We start from the raw sequence: 16,625 nt of genomic DNA on the forward strand, positions 1-16,625 counted from the left end.
CTCAGGGCGACCCAGCCAAGTGTGGTGTGGAGCTGACTAGATGGCCTGCCATCCCTGCACTCTTGGGGCTAGATGGCCTGCTACTCCTGTGCTCTGTTGTGGGACTGGTGACCCTGGACACTATACTGAACTCCTTAACTTCCAGCTCCATAACACATGATGTGGCACCCTAGCATCCCTGCCCACAGGCACTTTAATAGTACGTGGAGAGTGCTGGGTAAGTTCTGGAGGGCCCACTTTTCTGGGCTGCAGCATGAGGATTCAACAGCACAGGAAACTTAGTGTTTCCCAGACTTCTGGGCTCCTAAGAACTACCAGGAACGCTTTTTTAAAATAGATTTTCAAGCTCCTTCCCCAGAGATCGATTCAGCAGTTGTAAAGGAGCCAGATAATTCTTACAATTAGGTATACAGTCATAATGTTCACTTGTCGAGGGCTTACTATTTTTGAGACAGTGCTCAGGGCCTATTCGCGCTTCATCTACTGAGTAATTTACAGGTGTAGGATTACTGCAGGCCTTAGGACCCACTTTATCAGGGACCTGATACGAGGGTACCAAATCTTGACCCCATTAGAAACTAGTGTGTTAATCCGGACCGATTATGTAACCTCTCTGTCTCATTTATGAGGCAGCAGGAAGTTAAGTCAGCTACCTTCTCCCGAGTTTGTAAGCAGTGCACCTCCTGGCCTACAAAAAATAACCTGGAAGGTGGCTATCGTTGTCATCATTATGACAGGGTACTGAGACCTGAAGACGGCTTCACCCTAACGCTCCCACCTTTCAGCTTCAAGGAACTTCAGAAATCCAGGTCCGAAGTCCCAGCGCGGGGGCGCTCTTGTCATGCACCTGACGGCTCACAAAGTGCCCCTACCAAAGCCACGACCGGTCACATCTGCGCAGGCGCAGACTCGACAGTCTTTAGGAAGACTCGTCAAGGAAAATCCCCACCTTTTAGGTAAACAAGTTGCCGCGTGAGATCGCCCGCACGTGTCCTCTACAGCTCCGAGACACCTCAGCCTATGAGAAAATTTTAAGGGCTGGACTGGCGTTTGCGTCACCGATCCTAGGCAGGTCGGGGGGGTGGGGGTAGGCAATGCTGCCACAGCCAATAAGGACTTCGGAGGTGGGTGGAGGCGTGGCTTTCGATCAGACTTCCAATTAACGTGCTAGGGAGGCCCCTCCAGCACGTGGATCTGTCACTGCTGGTTGGCGAACTGACCAATGAGAAGATGATGGAGGCGGGCGGCACCAATGGTGGCAGTGCGGAGCCTGGGTGGCCGCACGCGGCGCGGGGCATGGGTCGGCGCTCTTAGGCCAATAAGCTCCAGGGGCGTGGCGTCCCGGTCGGCGGGCGGGCCTGGAGAAGCGAAAAACCCTTGATCCTAGTTGGGAAGAAATTGGATGGCGTGCACGCCGAGCGGTGAGTGCTCCGGCGTGGCGGGTGAGGAGCGGCCGTCGGTATGGATTTTTCCACGGTGATGTGTTCTGTAAGGAGGGGTGTTAGTGCAGTGTAGTGAAACGTGCGTGCTAAGTAACTTCAGTAGGGTCCGACTCTGCGACCCACTGGACTGCAGCCCACCAGGCTCCTCTGTCCGTGAGATTCTCCGGGGATCTTCCAAATGGCGTGATCACCGCGGTGTGAGCTCTGATGGTTGTGGGGGAATAGGGACTGCGAACTCAACTCTAGAGAGGTGGGAGCGGGAGTCCCTTACATCAGATCCCTCAATGCCCTAAGGACCCTGGACCCCTGATTGCCCCGGGGAGGGTCTTGGAAGTTAGCGAACTGGGGGAGCTGAGAACCCTGCTCCCAGGGAGTTATGGTACAGGACCCCTGAGAGCCGGGGCCGGGGGGGTGGGGGGCGTTCCAGGGCGTGACTGCTGTTTGAGTAGGCACCTTAAGCACTTGAAATAGGCAGGGGTTCTGAGGCTGGAGAGAGGCCCTGGTAGGGCAGGTGGGAGGGTACCAAACGGTTGCTGCAGGTGGGGTGATGTGTGTGACCCTGAGCTAATCAAATCTCGACTCTAGGTGTCTTTCTTATGTGTAAAAGGGAGGGGTTGGGCTTCAGAGCCATTCTTGGGAGTAAACGTGAGGTAGCAACTGTCAGATCCTGAGAGGGAGAATGGGCTTGTGCAGATTGGCTGTACATAATGTCTTCCTGAGTTCTTGGAGTGAGGAGGCACCTGCAGGGTGTATCTGTCTGTACAAGCAGCCAGGCCTGTGGTTAAGTGACCTGTTGTAAGGTGGAAGACTGAGGAAGTGGGGTTCCTACGAAATCATGGGGGGCCGGTGGCTGCTAGGGTGTTTTCAAGGACTTTGTGAGCATGTGAAAACTGGGACTGTGATGATTTGAAGTGTGTGGAGAGTGCCAACTGAATGTCCTAAGGGAGAAGAGAGAGTGGATGGAGTCTGTGTTTCAGGCACCAAACTTAGAATTGGCTGGGTATTTGAGAGGCCCAGGTTCCCAGAGTTGGTAACACCTCAACAGGTTCCTGAAGGGTAAGAGGCCAGAATTACGAACCATTATGACAGCTCAGATTTAAATCCATTTATTAAGAGCCTGAGAACATATTATGAAGCAATTTAGGCAAGTTTAGTAATTTCTGAGGCTTAGCTGGTCCTTGTGGAATGGGGATAGTGATGCCCATCTCACAGGATTGTTCTGAAGATTAAAGAAGATAACGTATGGAAAGTGCTCAGTGCAATGCCTGGGTCGTGTCTTAATTTTTTTTTTTTTTTAGGTTAAAAAAATGGCTATGGAGTGACAAAATAACAGTGACAGAGTGTAAGATTTATGTGAATGCTGTGGTTGGGAACTATTCTCACATTCTTAAGGTTTTTTTTTTTTTTTTTTTTTTTTCAAGTTGTGGTGACGTCCTCCCCATTTCCCTCTTCCTGGTTCTTCTGGTCTTGAGGTGCCAGGCTTGCTTATTCCTCCCTTTTATTCCTCTCCCAAGATCCAGGCTCCAGCCTGGGCTACTTGCTCTTTTCCCGTTCGATTTCCTCATCCTAGACCCATTCTTCTCCCTATCCCTCCTCCCTCTTTCTGCTGCCATAGTAACAAGAGATTCAGGCTCTGAAGGGGGCCTCAGGGAAGAGCAAAGTTCTCTTGCAGAACCTGGGCCTCCAACTTCCCCGCCCTGGCTTTGGGACTGGGCCAGCAGATGTGTACAGTCTGGGAGAGGGGGAAAGCCAATGCCAGGAGCTGTAGGAGCAAGCCAGGGGGAGGGCGGATGCGAGCCTCGAGCGGAGAGCCAAGCTTGGGGGCGAGGGAGGGGGGAACCCTTCCTCCTAATCCTCTCTCCAGGAATCCCTGGCTTGGGGACAGGACGGCTGTCGTGGGGCTGGGGGAGGCGCCCAGGCGGGTGCATGTCCTGGGATACTTGCCAAAAGTACACGATGTTCCCAAGTGCACTGGCCGCCGCCCTCTCGGGCTGGCCGTCTCCCAAACCACTGCCTCTCCAGCCTCCCTGCCCCACATTCCCCGGCTGCCTCGCCCCGCCCCCTTCCTCCGCCTTGACGTCACCGCCGCCTCCCGCCCCCTCTCCTCCATTGACGGCAGCAGGGCCTGGTTACTGTGGGGACTGTGAGGCAGGATTCTGGTTAGGGCCTTGAGAGCAGGTGGGGGCTGCTGGAGCGCGACCTTTTTGTCTACGAAAAAGAAAAATATGGAGGTGGAGGTGGACAGCAAGGACCGCCTGTGTTGGGGCAGATCACTCTAGAGCCCTGAGGAGTGCCGGAGAAGAGGAAAAGCGGTTTCCAGAGAGGAGGTGTCTGAAAAGGAGACAAGGGACTGGACCACAGTATATGAGTTGGGGGGCCATTTTCAGAGAGAATACTGAGAATTCAGCTTCCGGAATTCTCTATTTCCTGTGACTTCTTGCTTTGTTTTTTTTCTGGGTTATTCTGTAACCTTCCTGCGTCTAGCTTTTCCACAGACCCTTGCTCTGCCACCGCCCCCCCCCCCCCCATGGGGAACACCACTGTTAAGGACAGCTTAGGCCACGTGACAATGAGGGGTGTGCACCCACAGCTGATTACGTCAGCATCAACCTCTTCACTTGCCACCCACGTTTCCAGGGAGCCCTACAGGAACTACAGCTCAGTCTTGATTGGAGGGCGTCTGTGTAACTGCAGCTCTTTGCGGCTCAAATTGGCACTTTATTCCCCCAAATTAGGATTCAGGGTTCTGCTCCTTGCCTCTTAAAAATAAATCATAATTTCCAGCCCCTTCTCTATTGCTGATGTCCCTCCTCCTCCCCTAGCTATATTTACAACAAAGTCACCATGTTTATTATCACCCTACTGTGTATTAGGCTCTCTTCTAGGGGCTGGGAAATACAGTTAAGGAGATAGATGATGAGGTGCTTGGCTTTGTCTTCTCCTAGTGGTGGGGACTTGAAGGTCTTACTACCCCACATTTTCTGTGTATAAGGTCTCTTCTCTCAGCCACTCCCTTTGTTGCCCTGTAGCCCTGGCTTCCTGGCCCTCACTTAGGGGCCAGCCCTAACTGTGGGTGGCTGCATCCTCAGGAGAAAAGCACTAGTCACCACGTAGGTTGCTCAGAGTGGCATGGAAGCACCTGCCATTGTTTCCCTTCACAGCCTCTGTTGGGTTCTATCTGACGCTTCCATTGTTTGGCATCCATCATCCCACTCCACTCCCTCCTCAAATTGCCCTCCTCCTAGCTGTCCACAGGATTTGAAGTGTCAGAGGAAGGGATTGGATATGGCTTTATGATGACGACAAGGCTGGGGAGGAGAACCTAGGAAAGGCCAAGCTGGGTTTCTGTCTGTCCCTCTCCTCCCAAGGACCAGTCATCTCATCCAGCTTGGCCCACCTCCTAAGGTCTGCATTCTTTCTGCCCACGCTCTGGCGAGGCCAGGGTGTCCTGTTGTGCAGGGCAGGTCGGTTCAGGGAGTAGACCCCTCTTAAATACCTACTGTGGCCCAGGTATTTTCCCCGAATAGGGGCAGCTTACCTCCCCTCCCCTCCCTTCCATTATTTACTGTGCAAGGCGTCCTGCGCCCATTGGCTGGGTTGTGGTGTCTGGGGCCCTTCAGTCCAGTGCCAGCACCCAGATCCACGTGCGCCCGTGTGTGTGACACAGCCCTGACCTCAGTGGGGGCCAGTAGCCAATCAGGCGCCGGGAAGAGATCCCCAGCCAATTGGGGGTGGGGCCTGCGGCTCCACCGGCAGGAGGCCAATGAGGGGCAGTGCCTGGCGTTATGCAACCCGCCTCCTGGCCCCGCTGAGCTTCCACTCCGCTGCGGGTTGCAACGGCGGCAGGCAGGCGGCCGGAGGGCGCTCGCGCGGCCAGGTAAGCATCTCCGCGGCCACAACAGTGGCCAGTCTTCGGCCTCCAACCGGATTGCCGCCACTTGCAGCCTGATGGGCCGCATTTGGCCCGGGCGCTTAGACGGCACACCAGTAATCCGCCTTGCTTGCGGTTGTCCACCCCCTCTCTGTCCCCGGGGACGTAGGTATTCCTCGAACCGTGTACTGAGCGTCCGCACTCCTGCTTGCCTACCTTACTTCAAGCTTTCTCCCGGCTCCCAGTCATCCCGGCCTCACACCCTTCCCTCCCCAGGCATTCCCCTACTGCCTTTGTCACTCGGGGGTCCCCGGTTTTGCCCCAGCACCGGGACCTCTTCGGGCTTTACGCTCTCCCTGCGCTCCCTCCTCCAATCCCTGGCCTCGCGCCGGCCGTGATGTCAGCCCGGTTCAAGCTGGAACATCCCGTTCCCGGTGCTAGTTCCTGCTGTTGGCCACAGCCTTCCCTTTTCTCCTGAAGCTCAGAAAATGCTCTGGGGTTGGGGGTGTGGTTGGAGAAGGGAAGAACTACCTACCTGCTAGCTATTGTGTGTCCCTTGGTCAGAGCTGAGTATGTCTGCCTCGGATGGGTGTGTATGTTGAGGGGGGTGGGGTGGTGAGTGTACAGAAAAGTAGGGGAGTGAGGAGAGAGGATTCTTGGGTTCCTAACAATGGCAGGTGCCGGCTTCGGTCCTGTGGGTCGGGAGAGGGTGCAGGGGCCGGAGTAGGGAAGGCTGTGTTATCTCGACCAGCATAACTGGGATCCTGGCGAATGCCCGGCCGAGGCTTTTGCGCCGAGGGCGGCGGTGATTATATTTTGCCCTGGGGAGCAAGGCCAGCCTCTGAAACTCCGATGGCCGCCCCTCTTCCTGTAGCCACCAAGGCCTCCGGGAACCTGAGATGTATTAGAGGTGGGCGACCCCTGGTTGCGTCTGCCAGTATGGGAGGGTGGCGTTCCCCCTGCTTCCGCCGAGAAAGGGGGGAGGGGTCGCCCCTGCCGCCCTCTTGTGGGCCCTCCAGCAACCGCTGAGCTCAGCCGCTGACGTCGGTTTCCCTGGCGACCGCGACGGCGGCGGAAGCGCGTGGTGGGGCCGCGCACGTCCGCGCGCATGTGCGGCGGAGGTGGCGCCGCCCCCGGGTAAAATTAGCCCGGAGGCCTAAATATAGGAGGCGGCAGGCTCAACCCCTGCTCTGAGGCCTTGATGTCCCAGGCCGGGGTGGGGGGGCACTGATGGGAATTTGGGGATGGGAGGTATCCAGGCTGTGGCTCACAGCTGTAGTCCTAGTCGACCGCTCAGGTTCTATCTAACCCAGGCCACACTGACAGGGGATGTTGGGGGGAAACCCACCTGCAGCCCCGGCTAAGGGGACAGGAACAGAACTTGCCCAGGCTGCCTATTGGAAGCCTGGGTCCCAGGAGTATGGGAGCCTGCAAGGGAGGGTCCGAGTGAAGCCGACAGGTGTTGTGAAGTTACAACCCAGGTTTTTCTCCTTGGTCTCTTCAGGTGCTGACTGTGGTCAAACTTTTGAGCCCTCTGAGGCTTGGGTCTCCCATCTCCCTCCTCTAGCCCCTTGAGCGTCTGTGGTGGCCTCTCCACCTTCCCCGTTCTCCTGCCCTCCCCATGGCCCAGACATGAGCAGGAGCGGCCCCCTAGAAGGGGCTGAAGGGGGAGGGGACCCCAGGCCAGGGGAACCCTTTTGTCCTGGAGGGGGTCCATCCCCTGGGCCTCCAGAGCACCGACCTTGTCCTGGCCCCAGCTTGGCTGATGACACGGATGCCAACAGCAATGGCTCTAGCGGCAATGAGTCCAATGGACCCGAGTCCAGGGGTGCATCTCAGCGGAGTTCGCACAGCTCCTCCTCCGGCAATGGCAAGGACTCAGCCCTGCTGGAGACCACTGAGAGCAGCAAGAGGTGTGTCTGGATGGGTGTTGCAGGTTCTGGGGGTGGTCTCTGGAGCCGTCTGAGCAGGGAGACAGGCCCCAGCTGCTGGCCTGCTCATCGTGTGCCTGTTGCTTCTCCTGTAGCACGAATTCTCAGAGCCCATCCCCACCCAGCAGTTCCATTGCCTACAGCCTCCTGAGTGCCAGCTCTGAGCCAGACAACCCTTCTACCAGTGGCTGCAGGTTTGTGGGGGGAGGCAGGGAGGACGGGGGCAAGGGGACTGAAGGCCAGGCTCTGGGGCTAATGCCTGTACCCCCTCCCTCCTTGTGGGCCCTGCAGCAGTGAACAGTCAGCTCGGGCAAGGACTCAGAAAGAACTCATGACGGCACTGCGAGAGCTCAAGCTTCGGCTGCCCCCGGAGCGCAGGGGCAAGGGCCGCTCCGGGACTCTGGCCACACTGCAGTACGCGCTGGCCTGTGTCAAGCAGGTGCAAGGTGAGTGGTGCTCCTGGGAGGATAATGGTCAGGTTCTGGGTGACCGTGGGGAGCTGTCTCCTCGGTAAATGCACTGCTGCCCACACCCCATAGGGATTCCCTTCTAGCTTAATCGTTAAAGTATCTGCTTGCAATGCAGGAGACCTGGGTTCCATCCCTGGGTTGGGAAGATCCCCTGGAGCAGGGAATGGCAACCCACTCCAGTATTCTTGCCTGGGAAGTCCCATGGACAGAGGATCCTGGTGGGCTGCAGTCCATGGGGTTGCAAAGAGTCGGACATGACTGAGGGACTAAACCACTACCCACCCCTGCAGCCAACCAGGAGTTCTACCAGCAATGGAGCCTGGAGGAGGGCGAACCGTGTGCCATGGACATGTCCACCTATACTCTGGAGGAGCTGGAGCACGTCACGTCTGAGTACACACTCCGCAACCAGGTCAGTGCGCCCCCCGCCCCCGACATGCCCTCAGCCCCGCTCCCACAGCTCTTGAACCTGTGCTCATCCTTACTCTCTCGCCTAGGACACCTTCTCCGTGGCTGTCTCCTTCCTGACAGGCCGCATCGTCTACATTTCCGAGCAGGCGGGTGTCCTGCTGCGCTGCAAGCGGGATGTGTTCCGGGGCACCCGCTTCTCAGAGCTTTTGGCACCCCAGGACGTGGGCGTCTTCTACGGTTCCACCACCCCATCCCGCCTGCCCACCTGGGGCCCAGGGACCTCCACAGGTGAGGTCCCTAAGTGCTCGGGGGAAGATGAGCAGTCCCCGGAAGCAACTGCTGTGAGGGGCCAGGGGACCCAGGCTTTTCCTCGCTGGGATTTTCTCAGCCCAGGGAGGGGATGTGGAGCCGTACTCACTGCCCTCCTGGTCTGTCTCAGGTTCAGGCCTCAAGGACTTCACCCAGGAGAAGTCTGTCTTCTGTCGTATCAGGTCGGTGGGGGACGTGGGAGCAGACCCCTTCCACCTCCCATTCCCCCACCCTTCTTTGCTAGGTCAGCTATGACCTTGAGCTGGAGGGTGGGTGGCTCTTCACTGATCATCTCTAATGCCCCTTTCTCTTCCTTGCTAGAGGGGGTCCTGACCGGGATCCAGGGCCTCGGTACCAGCCATTCCGCCTAACCCCATATGTGACCAAGATCCGGGTCTCTGACGGGGCCCCTGCCCAGCCATGCTGCCTGCTCATTGCAGAGCGCATTCACTCTGGTTATGAAGGTGGGCAGCCCCAGGCCTGACCTGGTTGGGGTAGGAGGAAGGGTGCCTCCTCTAGGCTGGGGGTGAGGCAGAACAGGAGTCTGGGAGACAACTTTGAAACAGGATGAGGGTTTGAACACCCCTTTAGAGGTCGAGCTGGGTAAGAGCTCCAAGCTAGGAGAAGGCAAAGAAAAGTGCCTTGGTTTTCAGTTTTGTTATTGGCATGGGGCACAGAGATAGTCCAGACCATTTCTGGAGGCCAGGGGGCTTGGGGGAGAGCTGTGGAGGGAACCATCTGCCAGCCAGCCTAGGCCTGACGCAGCACATGGAGGGCCCGGGAGCGGGAGAATTCTGCCTGAGATCCAATGGCCTCGCCCCCTGTGCCTCAGCTCCCCGGATCCCCCCGGACAAGAGGATCTTCACCACACGGCACACTCCCAGCTGCCTCTTCCAGGACGTGGATGAGAGGTGAGGTCAGGATCTGGGGGAAAAGGAGGTGGCCAGGGCCGAGGCTCTGGCCCCTCTGACACCCCTTCTCCTCTTAGGGCCGCCCCGCTGCTGGGCTACCTCCCCCAGGACCTCCTGGGGGCCCCAGTGCTCCTCTTCCTGCATCCGGAGGACCGACCCCTCATGCTGGCCATTCACAAGAAGAGTGAGTTTCTCTCTTCCTGATCGCGCTTCCAGCTGTCTCCAGGGCTTCCTTGGGGCTGCTCCTGTGGTTGTGTCTCTCGGGGTTGGGGGGATTCCACCTCACTCAGCCCTCCCTCCCACTGACCTGCACCTTGTTTCCCATGGCCTTCAGTCCTGCAGCTGGCCGGCCAGCCCTTTGACCACTCCCCTATTCGCTTCTGTGCCCGTAACGGGGAGTACGTCACCATGGACACCAGCTGGGCTGGTTTCGTGCACCCCTGGAGCCGCAAGGTGGCCTTTGTGTTGGGCCGCCACAAAGTACGCACGTAAGTGGGCATGTAAGTGGATCATGCCCTGGAGGGCAGGCCAGCGTGGAGGGGCCAGGGCTCAACTCCCTTCCCACACCCCACAGGGCGCCCCTAAATGAAGATGTATTCACTCCCCCGGTCCCCAGCCCCGCTCTGTCCCTGGACTCTGACATCCAAGAGCTCTCGGAGCAGATCCACCGGCTGCTGTTACAGGTAAGGGTTGATGGGAGGGGGCTTGGGAGACAAGGAAGGGGGCAGAGCGGGCCTCAGACCATGTAACCCATAGTCTCTCTCCCTGCCTCAGCCTGTGCACAGCCCCAGCCCCACGGGCCTCTGTGGAGTAGGCCCCGTGCCTTCCTCTGGCCCTCTCCTCAGCCCTGGCTCCTCCAGTGACAGCAATGGGGGTGATGCCGAGGGACCTGGGCCTCCTGCCCCGGTGAGTGGCCCTTGAGTCCCCTGTCCTGTCCCCTTGTCCTCAAGAGTCAGCACTGCCAAGCCCAGGGGAGCGTCGTCCACCTCCTTTCCTTTCTTGTTCTGCTCGCGTCATAATCTTCCCACTGGGGCCTTTCTCTTGTACTACGCTCTGGGCTCCCGAGGCTGGCCAGGCCCCCCAGTGCTGCCCACTCCCCGCCCTGTCCCACAGGTGACCTTCCAGCAGATCTGTAAGGATGTGCACCTGGTGAAGCATCAGGGGCAGCAGCTTTTTATTGAGTCCCGGGCCCGGCCTCTGCCCCGGCCCCGTGTCCCTGGTGAGTTGGCGAGGGTGTGGGTGGGGAGCGAGGCCTGGGGGGTCCCTGGACCTTCAGCCCAACCCAGAGGAGTTTCTCTCTTCTTGGTTCAGCTACTGGCACATTCAAGGCCAAGACCCTTCCCTGCCCATCCCCAGACCTGGAGGCGTCCCCGGCTCCAATCCAGGCCCCAGTGGCCTTGGCCGCTGAGGAGGCTGAGCGGAAAGAAGCCTCCAGTTGCTCCTACCAGCAGATCAACTGCCTGGACAGCATCCTCAGGTCAGGCCATCCGGGCACCTTTGAAGGCCTTGGGCCGCAGCCCCGCCCCACCCAGACCTGCCCTCATGTCCTCTGGTGCCTCCTCAGGTACCTGGAGAGCTGTAACCTCCCCGGCACGGCAAAGCGCAAATGTGCCTCCTCCTCTTCCTGCACTGCCTCTTCAGCCTCCGACGACGACAAGCAGCGGGCAGGCCCAGTCTCTGTGGGCACCAAGAAAGGTGAAGACTCGGGCCTGCCCTGCTCCCGCGGCCCTGTCCTCTGGCCCTGTGCCTCTACATGTCTTTGGGGCCCCCACCTCAACTCTGTCCTGTCCCCCTGCCAGCCTCCCCTGTGCCATCCATCTCCTCTGCACTGGGCTTTCCTTTCCCAGCCACCCGGGGGGCGGGGTAGTAACTGGCACCATCTCTCTGCACAGATCCATCAGCAGTGCTGCCTGGGGAGGGGGCCACCCCTCTGAAGGAGCCGGTGGTGGGAGGAGGAGCCCTGAGCCCGCTCGCCCTGGCCAATAAGGCGGAGAGCGTGGTGTCCATCACCAGTCAGTGTAGCTTCAGCTCCACCATCGTCCATGTGGGAGACAAGAAGCCCCCGGAGTCGGGTATGGGTGTGGCTGGGAGACGCAGAACCAGGGCTCCATCTGGTCCCTCAGCCAGAGCTCCCTCCTTCCTTGCCTTTTCCTGCCCTCTGGCCCCAAATGGAGAGAAGGAGCCTCCGTCTTAGCGTTTCTCACTCTGTTCACCCGCCAGCCTTCGCCACCTTGTCTGTCCCCCACCTTGCTTCCTGTGTTCTTACTGTCAATTCACACACAAAATTTGGGGTGCAGGGTTCAACCTAAGGTGCTCCCCACAGAGGGGCTGAAGGCAACACTGTTGTAAAACCCTTGAAGGGTCTTTGGGCATTGACCTGGAAAATGTGTGAGGAAAGAGTCAGGGTGGGCTTCCCCTCCGAGGAGGGTCATGGGGGTGTCATCCTTGGGTAAGGCCCCTGGAGGGGACCGAGTGTTCTTTTTTATTACCCTGAGACACCTTTGCATGGAGCTGCCCAGAACCGGTCCTTTGGGGGAGGTGGCCAGGATTTTCAGGGGAGGCCTAGGCTTGGCCACAGGGTAGAGGCTGGGGGTTTGGCTAAGCTGTTGGACGTGGAGGGGTTGGTGCAGGTGTGCTAATTGTGAGGTGCTCCTGACCGTTCCCTCATCTCATCCTCAGACATCATCATGATGGAGGACCTGCCCAGCCTGCCTCCCGGTCCAGCTCCCAGCCCAGCCCCCAGTCCTACAGTAGCCCCTGACCCAGCCCCAGATGCCTACCGCCCAGTGGGCCTGACCAAGGCTGTGCTGTCCCTGCACACACAGAAGGAGGAGCAGGCCTTCCTCAGCCGCTTCCGTGACTTCAGCAGGCTGCATGGACTGGACAGCTCCTCCACAGCCCCATCGGCCCCTGGCGAGCGAGGTAGCCACCTGGGATGCCCCTGAGCCTGCCCGTGGCCCGGTCGAGGACCAGAATGTCAGGGGAGGGAGTTCTTGAGGGAGAGGCTTCTGCTCCAGGGACCCAGGCTGTTGCCGCCTCCACCACCAGGGCCCTGCCCAGGGACAGGCCCCTCGCCAGCCCCTCCCCACCAGGGCAGGGGTCTGGGCTGCTGCCCAAGAAGGGCAGCCTGGGGAGCTGTACTCAGAGGCAGGCCGAGGCGCTCTGCTTCAGGTAAGCCGCTCCAGGCCCAGTGTAGGGGCAGGAAGTGTGCCCACTCAGGACTCTGTTGTTTGCTGATTGGGAGGTCTATGTAGACTGGCTAGGAGGACTGGGGCAACTTCAGGGGGCAGAGGATCAGCGCTTCGGGGCAGCTGGCTGCCCTCCAGGTGCCTGCTGGAGGCTCCCTGAAGGCAGACGTAGGATTCAGGACTGGGCTTTCCTGCCCACCTCTTTGCTCCGTTGTGAGCTAGGCAGAGCACGGCCCGACTGGCAGGAGGATCACCCAGGCTGGCAGTGCCTGCTGGAGTTTGGCAGAGGGGTCAGAGCCACCTGCTCACTCATGCATGGGCCTACCCTGCCGCCTCCTCTCTGCCAGCATGCCTGTCTTCTGCTCACCCCCAGCACAACCCTTCATGTAACCTCTCCTTTCCCTGGCTCCTTTGTCCATAAATCCTCCCCTGTCGCTGTGATTCTTCCCTGAAGGCTCCCCGCCTCCCCGGGTCCCCTCTGTTATGTGTGGGCCAGGGAGCCAGAGATCCTTTACCTACCCTCTCCCTGGTCAGAGTGGCAGGGCAGTGGGGGCTGCAGGGGCCTAACCCCCAGGCTGAGGGCCTTGCTAACCCTCGTTTCTCCCTTCAGGCTGCCACCACAGCCTTGCCATCCCCGGCCGCCGCCACCACTGCCGATCCAAAGCCAAGCGCTCACGTCACCACCAGACAGCTCGGGCTGAAGCCCCCGGCTACGTCTCCCAGCCCTCGCCTGTGCCACCCTCTGCCCCCTGGCCCCCGCCACCAGCCACTCCTCCCTTCCCAGCTGTGGTTCAGCCATACCCTCTCCCCGTGTTCCCCCCGAGAGGTGGCCCTCAGCCTCTCCCTCCTGCTCCCACATCTGTGCCTCCTGCAGCTTTCCCTGCCCCCCTGGTGACCCCCATGGTGGCCTTGGTGCTCCCTAACTATCTGTTCCCTACCCCATCCACCTACCCCTACGGGGCACCCCAGATGCCTGCCGAGGGGCCTCCTACCCCTGCCTCCCGCTCCCCGTCTCCGTCCCTGCCCTCGCTGCCCCCCAGCCCTCCCCACCGCCCCGACTCTCCGCTCTTCAACTCAAGATGCAGCTCCCCACTCCAGCTAAACCTGCTGCAGCTTGAGGAGGCCCCTCGCGGTGAGGGGGGTGCAGCGGCAGGGGGCTCTGGGAGCAGTGCTGGGCACCCCCCTCCCAGCGAGGAGATGGCAGAACCAGAGGCCAGACTGGTGAGCTCTGACCCGGTTCCCCCCGCCCCCATCCTCTTAAGGCCCCCCCATGGCTCTCTCCCCCACCCCACCACCTGGTCCTCCCCTCTCACGCTTCTTCCTGCCCTCCTGGTTGTCCCCAGAGGATGGGGTCATGGGGTGGGAGACCCCAGCTGAGTTTCTGAACAAGGCAGAAATCAGCTGCCTCATCTGTGATGTGGGGACAGTCCTGTCTGTCTGACAGGTGGCGAGGACATCCCCATAAACTTCTGAGAGTGCGTCTGCCACTTGGAAGGGGTCCAGCGTCACGTCCCTCCTCTTCGCCAGTTCTCCTCTCACTCAGCCTGAGCCCATTGTCGTGGAGTGGGAAGAGACCACTTGGGCTGGGTGTGCCCCCATCCAGTGGCAGCAGTAGAAGGGAAGCCTAGGTGTTGATTCCTTAATCCCTCCCTGTCCCCCTCGCCTCCCCTCCCCCAGGCGGAGGTAACTGAGTCCTCCAACCAGGATGCTCTCTCGGGCTCCAGTGACCTGCTGGAGTTGCTGCTACAAGAGGACTCACGATCAGGCACGGGCTCTGCTGCCTCAGGCTCCTTGGGCTCCGGCTTGGGCTCTGGTTCAGGCTCCCATGAAGGGGGCAGCACTTCCGCCAGCATCACGCGTGAGTGCCCGCCCCCCCCAGATACTTTCCAGGGTAGGTCAGTGTCTGGGGAGTTGGGAAGCCAGGCTGCACCTTGGCTGAGTGGCTTGGGTCCATGCCCTGCTTTCTAAGGCCAGTGGGCTGGACCTGCAACCTTGAGTGAGGCCTGGTGGAGCACCCGCTGGCCTGACTTTTGGCTGCCTGCCTCTCACTCTACAGGCAGCAGTCAGAGCAGCCACACGAGCAAGTACTTTGGCAGCATCGATTCTTCAGAGGCTGAGGCTGGGGCTGCCCAGGCCAAGGCTGAGCCTGCGGACCAGGTCATTAAGTATGTGCTCCAGGATCCCATCTGGCTGCTCATGGCCAATGCTGACCAGCGTGTCATGATGACTTACCAGGTGCCCTCCAGGTGAGGACTCTGGGAGCACTCCTTGCCTCCCTTTCAGAGGAGTGGGGAGGCTGCCCCCCTCACTCCCTAGCTAACTTGGATTTTTCTTTCTGGGCCTGGCTCTGCCCTGGGGCATTCCTGTTCTGTCTCCTGCCCCTTGGAGCCCCAGCAATAGTCAGGCTGAGAGCAGCTTTCTTGGCCTTGGGAAGGCCTGAACTCTCAGAACACGTTTCTGGGGAGAAGCATGAGGCACCTAGTGGGGAGCTGCAATAGAAGAAAAGTGCCAGCCTCCTTGTGGGCCCTGGCCCCAGCTCCCATTCTCTACTTCCTGAACCTCTTCCTGGAGCAGGGACATGGCCTCTGTGCTGAAGCAGGACAGGGAGCGGCTCCGGGCCATGCAGAAGCAGCAGCCTCGGTTCTCGGAGGACCAGCGGAGGGAACTGGGTGCTGTGCACTCCTGGGTCCGGAAAGGTCAACTGCCTCGGGCCCTTGATGTGATGGTGAGAGGAGAAGTCCGGGCCAGGAGGGTGAAGAAGGAATTGAGCTCAAGTTGAAAGGACAGAGGCTAAGGGCTGATCCCTTCACTGTTCCTTGGATCATTAATTCTGAAGGATGTTAATTCCACTGAGCTTGCTTCTGGGTTATTTAGTGTTAAACCATGTGAATTTTGTGGACCTTTTCTGGGCCAGTCCTGTACTGATGTACATTGTGGCTGTCCCGCAGTGGGGTCCGGAGACAGGATGCGATGCATTTTCCAATATTGTTGACCCCATGTGCATCCACTTGAATTAGTATTTCCTAGGCATACAGTTTGGAAAGTACTCTGGGGCTTGGGGACAAGGGGAGCTGGGTTGGCAGGTCAGTAGTGAGAATCTGTCTGACTCACCCATACCCTTCCTTCCTCCAAGGCCTGTGTGGACTGCGGTAGCAGCACCCAAGAGCCTGGCCATCCTGATGACCCTCTCTTCTCAGAAGTGGATGGACTGGGGCTGGAGCCCATGGAGGAGGGCGGAGGCGAGGGTGGTGGCGGTGGTGGTGAGGGTGAGGGCAGCGATGAGGCCCAGGCCCAAGCTGGGGCCAGGGTCTCGAGCTCTCAGGACCTGGCCATGGAAGAGGAGGAGCAAGGTGGGAGCTCACCCAGTCCAGCCTTACCTACCACAGAAAATGGCACCAGCTAGACTCCATTTTGGGCCACCTCCAGGTGTGCATGAGAAGCTTCCTTCTCTCATGCCGCAACTCTCAGAACTCAGATGTGGCTGGACCAACCAATAAGAGAACTGCCCCGGCTTCTCCTGCTGTAGGGGGGCAGGGCCCCTGTCACCAGCCCAGGACCCAGGGGCTGCCTCTGGCCTCTTTGGGAACAGAGGGTGTCATTCTTCAGCCCAGCCCAGCCCAGAGAAGCCTCCCATCACATCCCCAGTGAGGAGTCGTTCCTTTTCCTGGACAAGATTGCTGACAAGCTGCTGAAGTGGTCTCTCCAAGTCCCAGCTGAGCCGGAGTTCCTGTCCCTGGGGATTGGGGCTGCATTTATTTATTGGGGGAGTCAGCCCTCTCCCCCACCTCCTCCCCAGATGAAGGCAGGAGGAGGGTGTGAGGCCCAAGGAGGACCCTGCGGTCCAAGCCCCTAGCTGCTCCAGGGTGGGGGAGGTTGGTGGACCATGGAGTCCCTGGTGCTGCCCCTCAGGTGGGACCCAGGTGTTCTCAGCTGTACCCTCTACCGATGGCATTTGTGTTTTTGATATCGTGTCTGTTATTTTTAATACAAAAAGGAAAAAAATACCAGGTCTTTGTGGAATAAAGTTTGAGGGTTGGGTTGCACCCCCGAGGGGGAGAGGGGGGAGGCTCTTTCCCTCCCCTTCCTGGAACG

At 59.2% G+C, this 16,625-nt stretch overlaps 1 protein-coding gene across 9 annotated transcripts; it reads left to right on the forward strand.

Annotated features, from left to right (window-relative positions):
- Positions 1 to 1,273: 1,273 nt before the first annotated feature.
- Positions 1,274 to 16,537, forward strand: PER1 (period circadian regulator 1). Of its 9 annotated transcripts, none has more exons than XM_025280635.3 (23): positions 1,274 to 1,421; positions 6,818 to 7,226; positions 7,340 to 7,438; positions 7,536 to 7,690; positions 8,005 to 8,126; positions 8,212 to 8,413; positions 8,565 to 8,616; positions 8,756 to 8,898; positions 9,267 to 9,345; positions 9,423 to 9,529; positions 9,680 to 9,833; positions 9,920 to 10,028; positions 10,120 to 10,251; positions 10,459 to 10,564; positions 10,657 to 10,822; positions 10,910 to 11,040; positions 11,238 to 11,417; positions 12,025 to 12,267; positions 13,144 to 13,754; positions 14,211 to 14,391; positions 14,590 to 14,779; positions 15,105 to 15,258; positions 15,667 to 16,537. In XM_025280635.3, exons 2-23 carry the CDS (start codon positions 6,946 to 6,948, stop codon positions 15,934 to 15,936), a joined length of 3,867 nt encoding a protein of 1,288 aa, XP_025136420.2. In that variant the 5' UTR covers positions 1,274 to 1,421; positions 6,818 to 6,945; the 3' UTR covers positions 15,937 to 16,537. The 9 variants fall into 9 exon arrangements, with proteins under 9 accessions (XP_025136420.2, XP_025136421.2, XP_025136422.2 ...); XM_025280636.3 differs by having other exon boundaries at positions 1,363 to 1,459; XM_025280637.3 differs by lacking the exon at positions 1,274 to 1,421 and adding an exon at positions 1,426 to 1,442.
- The last annotated feature ends 88 nt before the right edge of the window (positions 16,538 to 16,625 follow it).

Source organism: Bubalus bubalis, chromosome 3, assembly GCF_019923935.1.
Source record: "Bubalus bubalis isolate 160015118507 breed Murrah chromosome 3, NDDB_SH_1, whole genome shotgun sequence".
Lineage (NCBI taxonomy): Eukaryota > Metazoa > Chordata > Mammalia > Artiodactyla > Bovidae > Bubalus > Bubalus bubalis.

Excerpts from the sequence above, each read along its gene's own strand:
- PER1 (XM_025280635.3), top strand. The coding sequence starts at position 6,946 with ATGAGCAGGAGCGGCCCCCTAGAAGGGGCTGAAGGGGGAGGGGACCCC. Across the intron at positions 10,565-10,656 it reads GCCCCGGCCCCGTGTCCCTG|CTACTGGCACATTCAAGGCC; the intron begins GTGAGTTGGCGA and ends TTCTTGGTTCAG. Across the intron at positions 13,755-14,210 it reads CAGAACCAGAGGCCAGACTG|GCGGAGGTAACTGAGTCCTC; the intron begins GTGAGCTCTGAC and ends CCCCTCCCCCAG.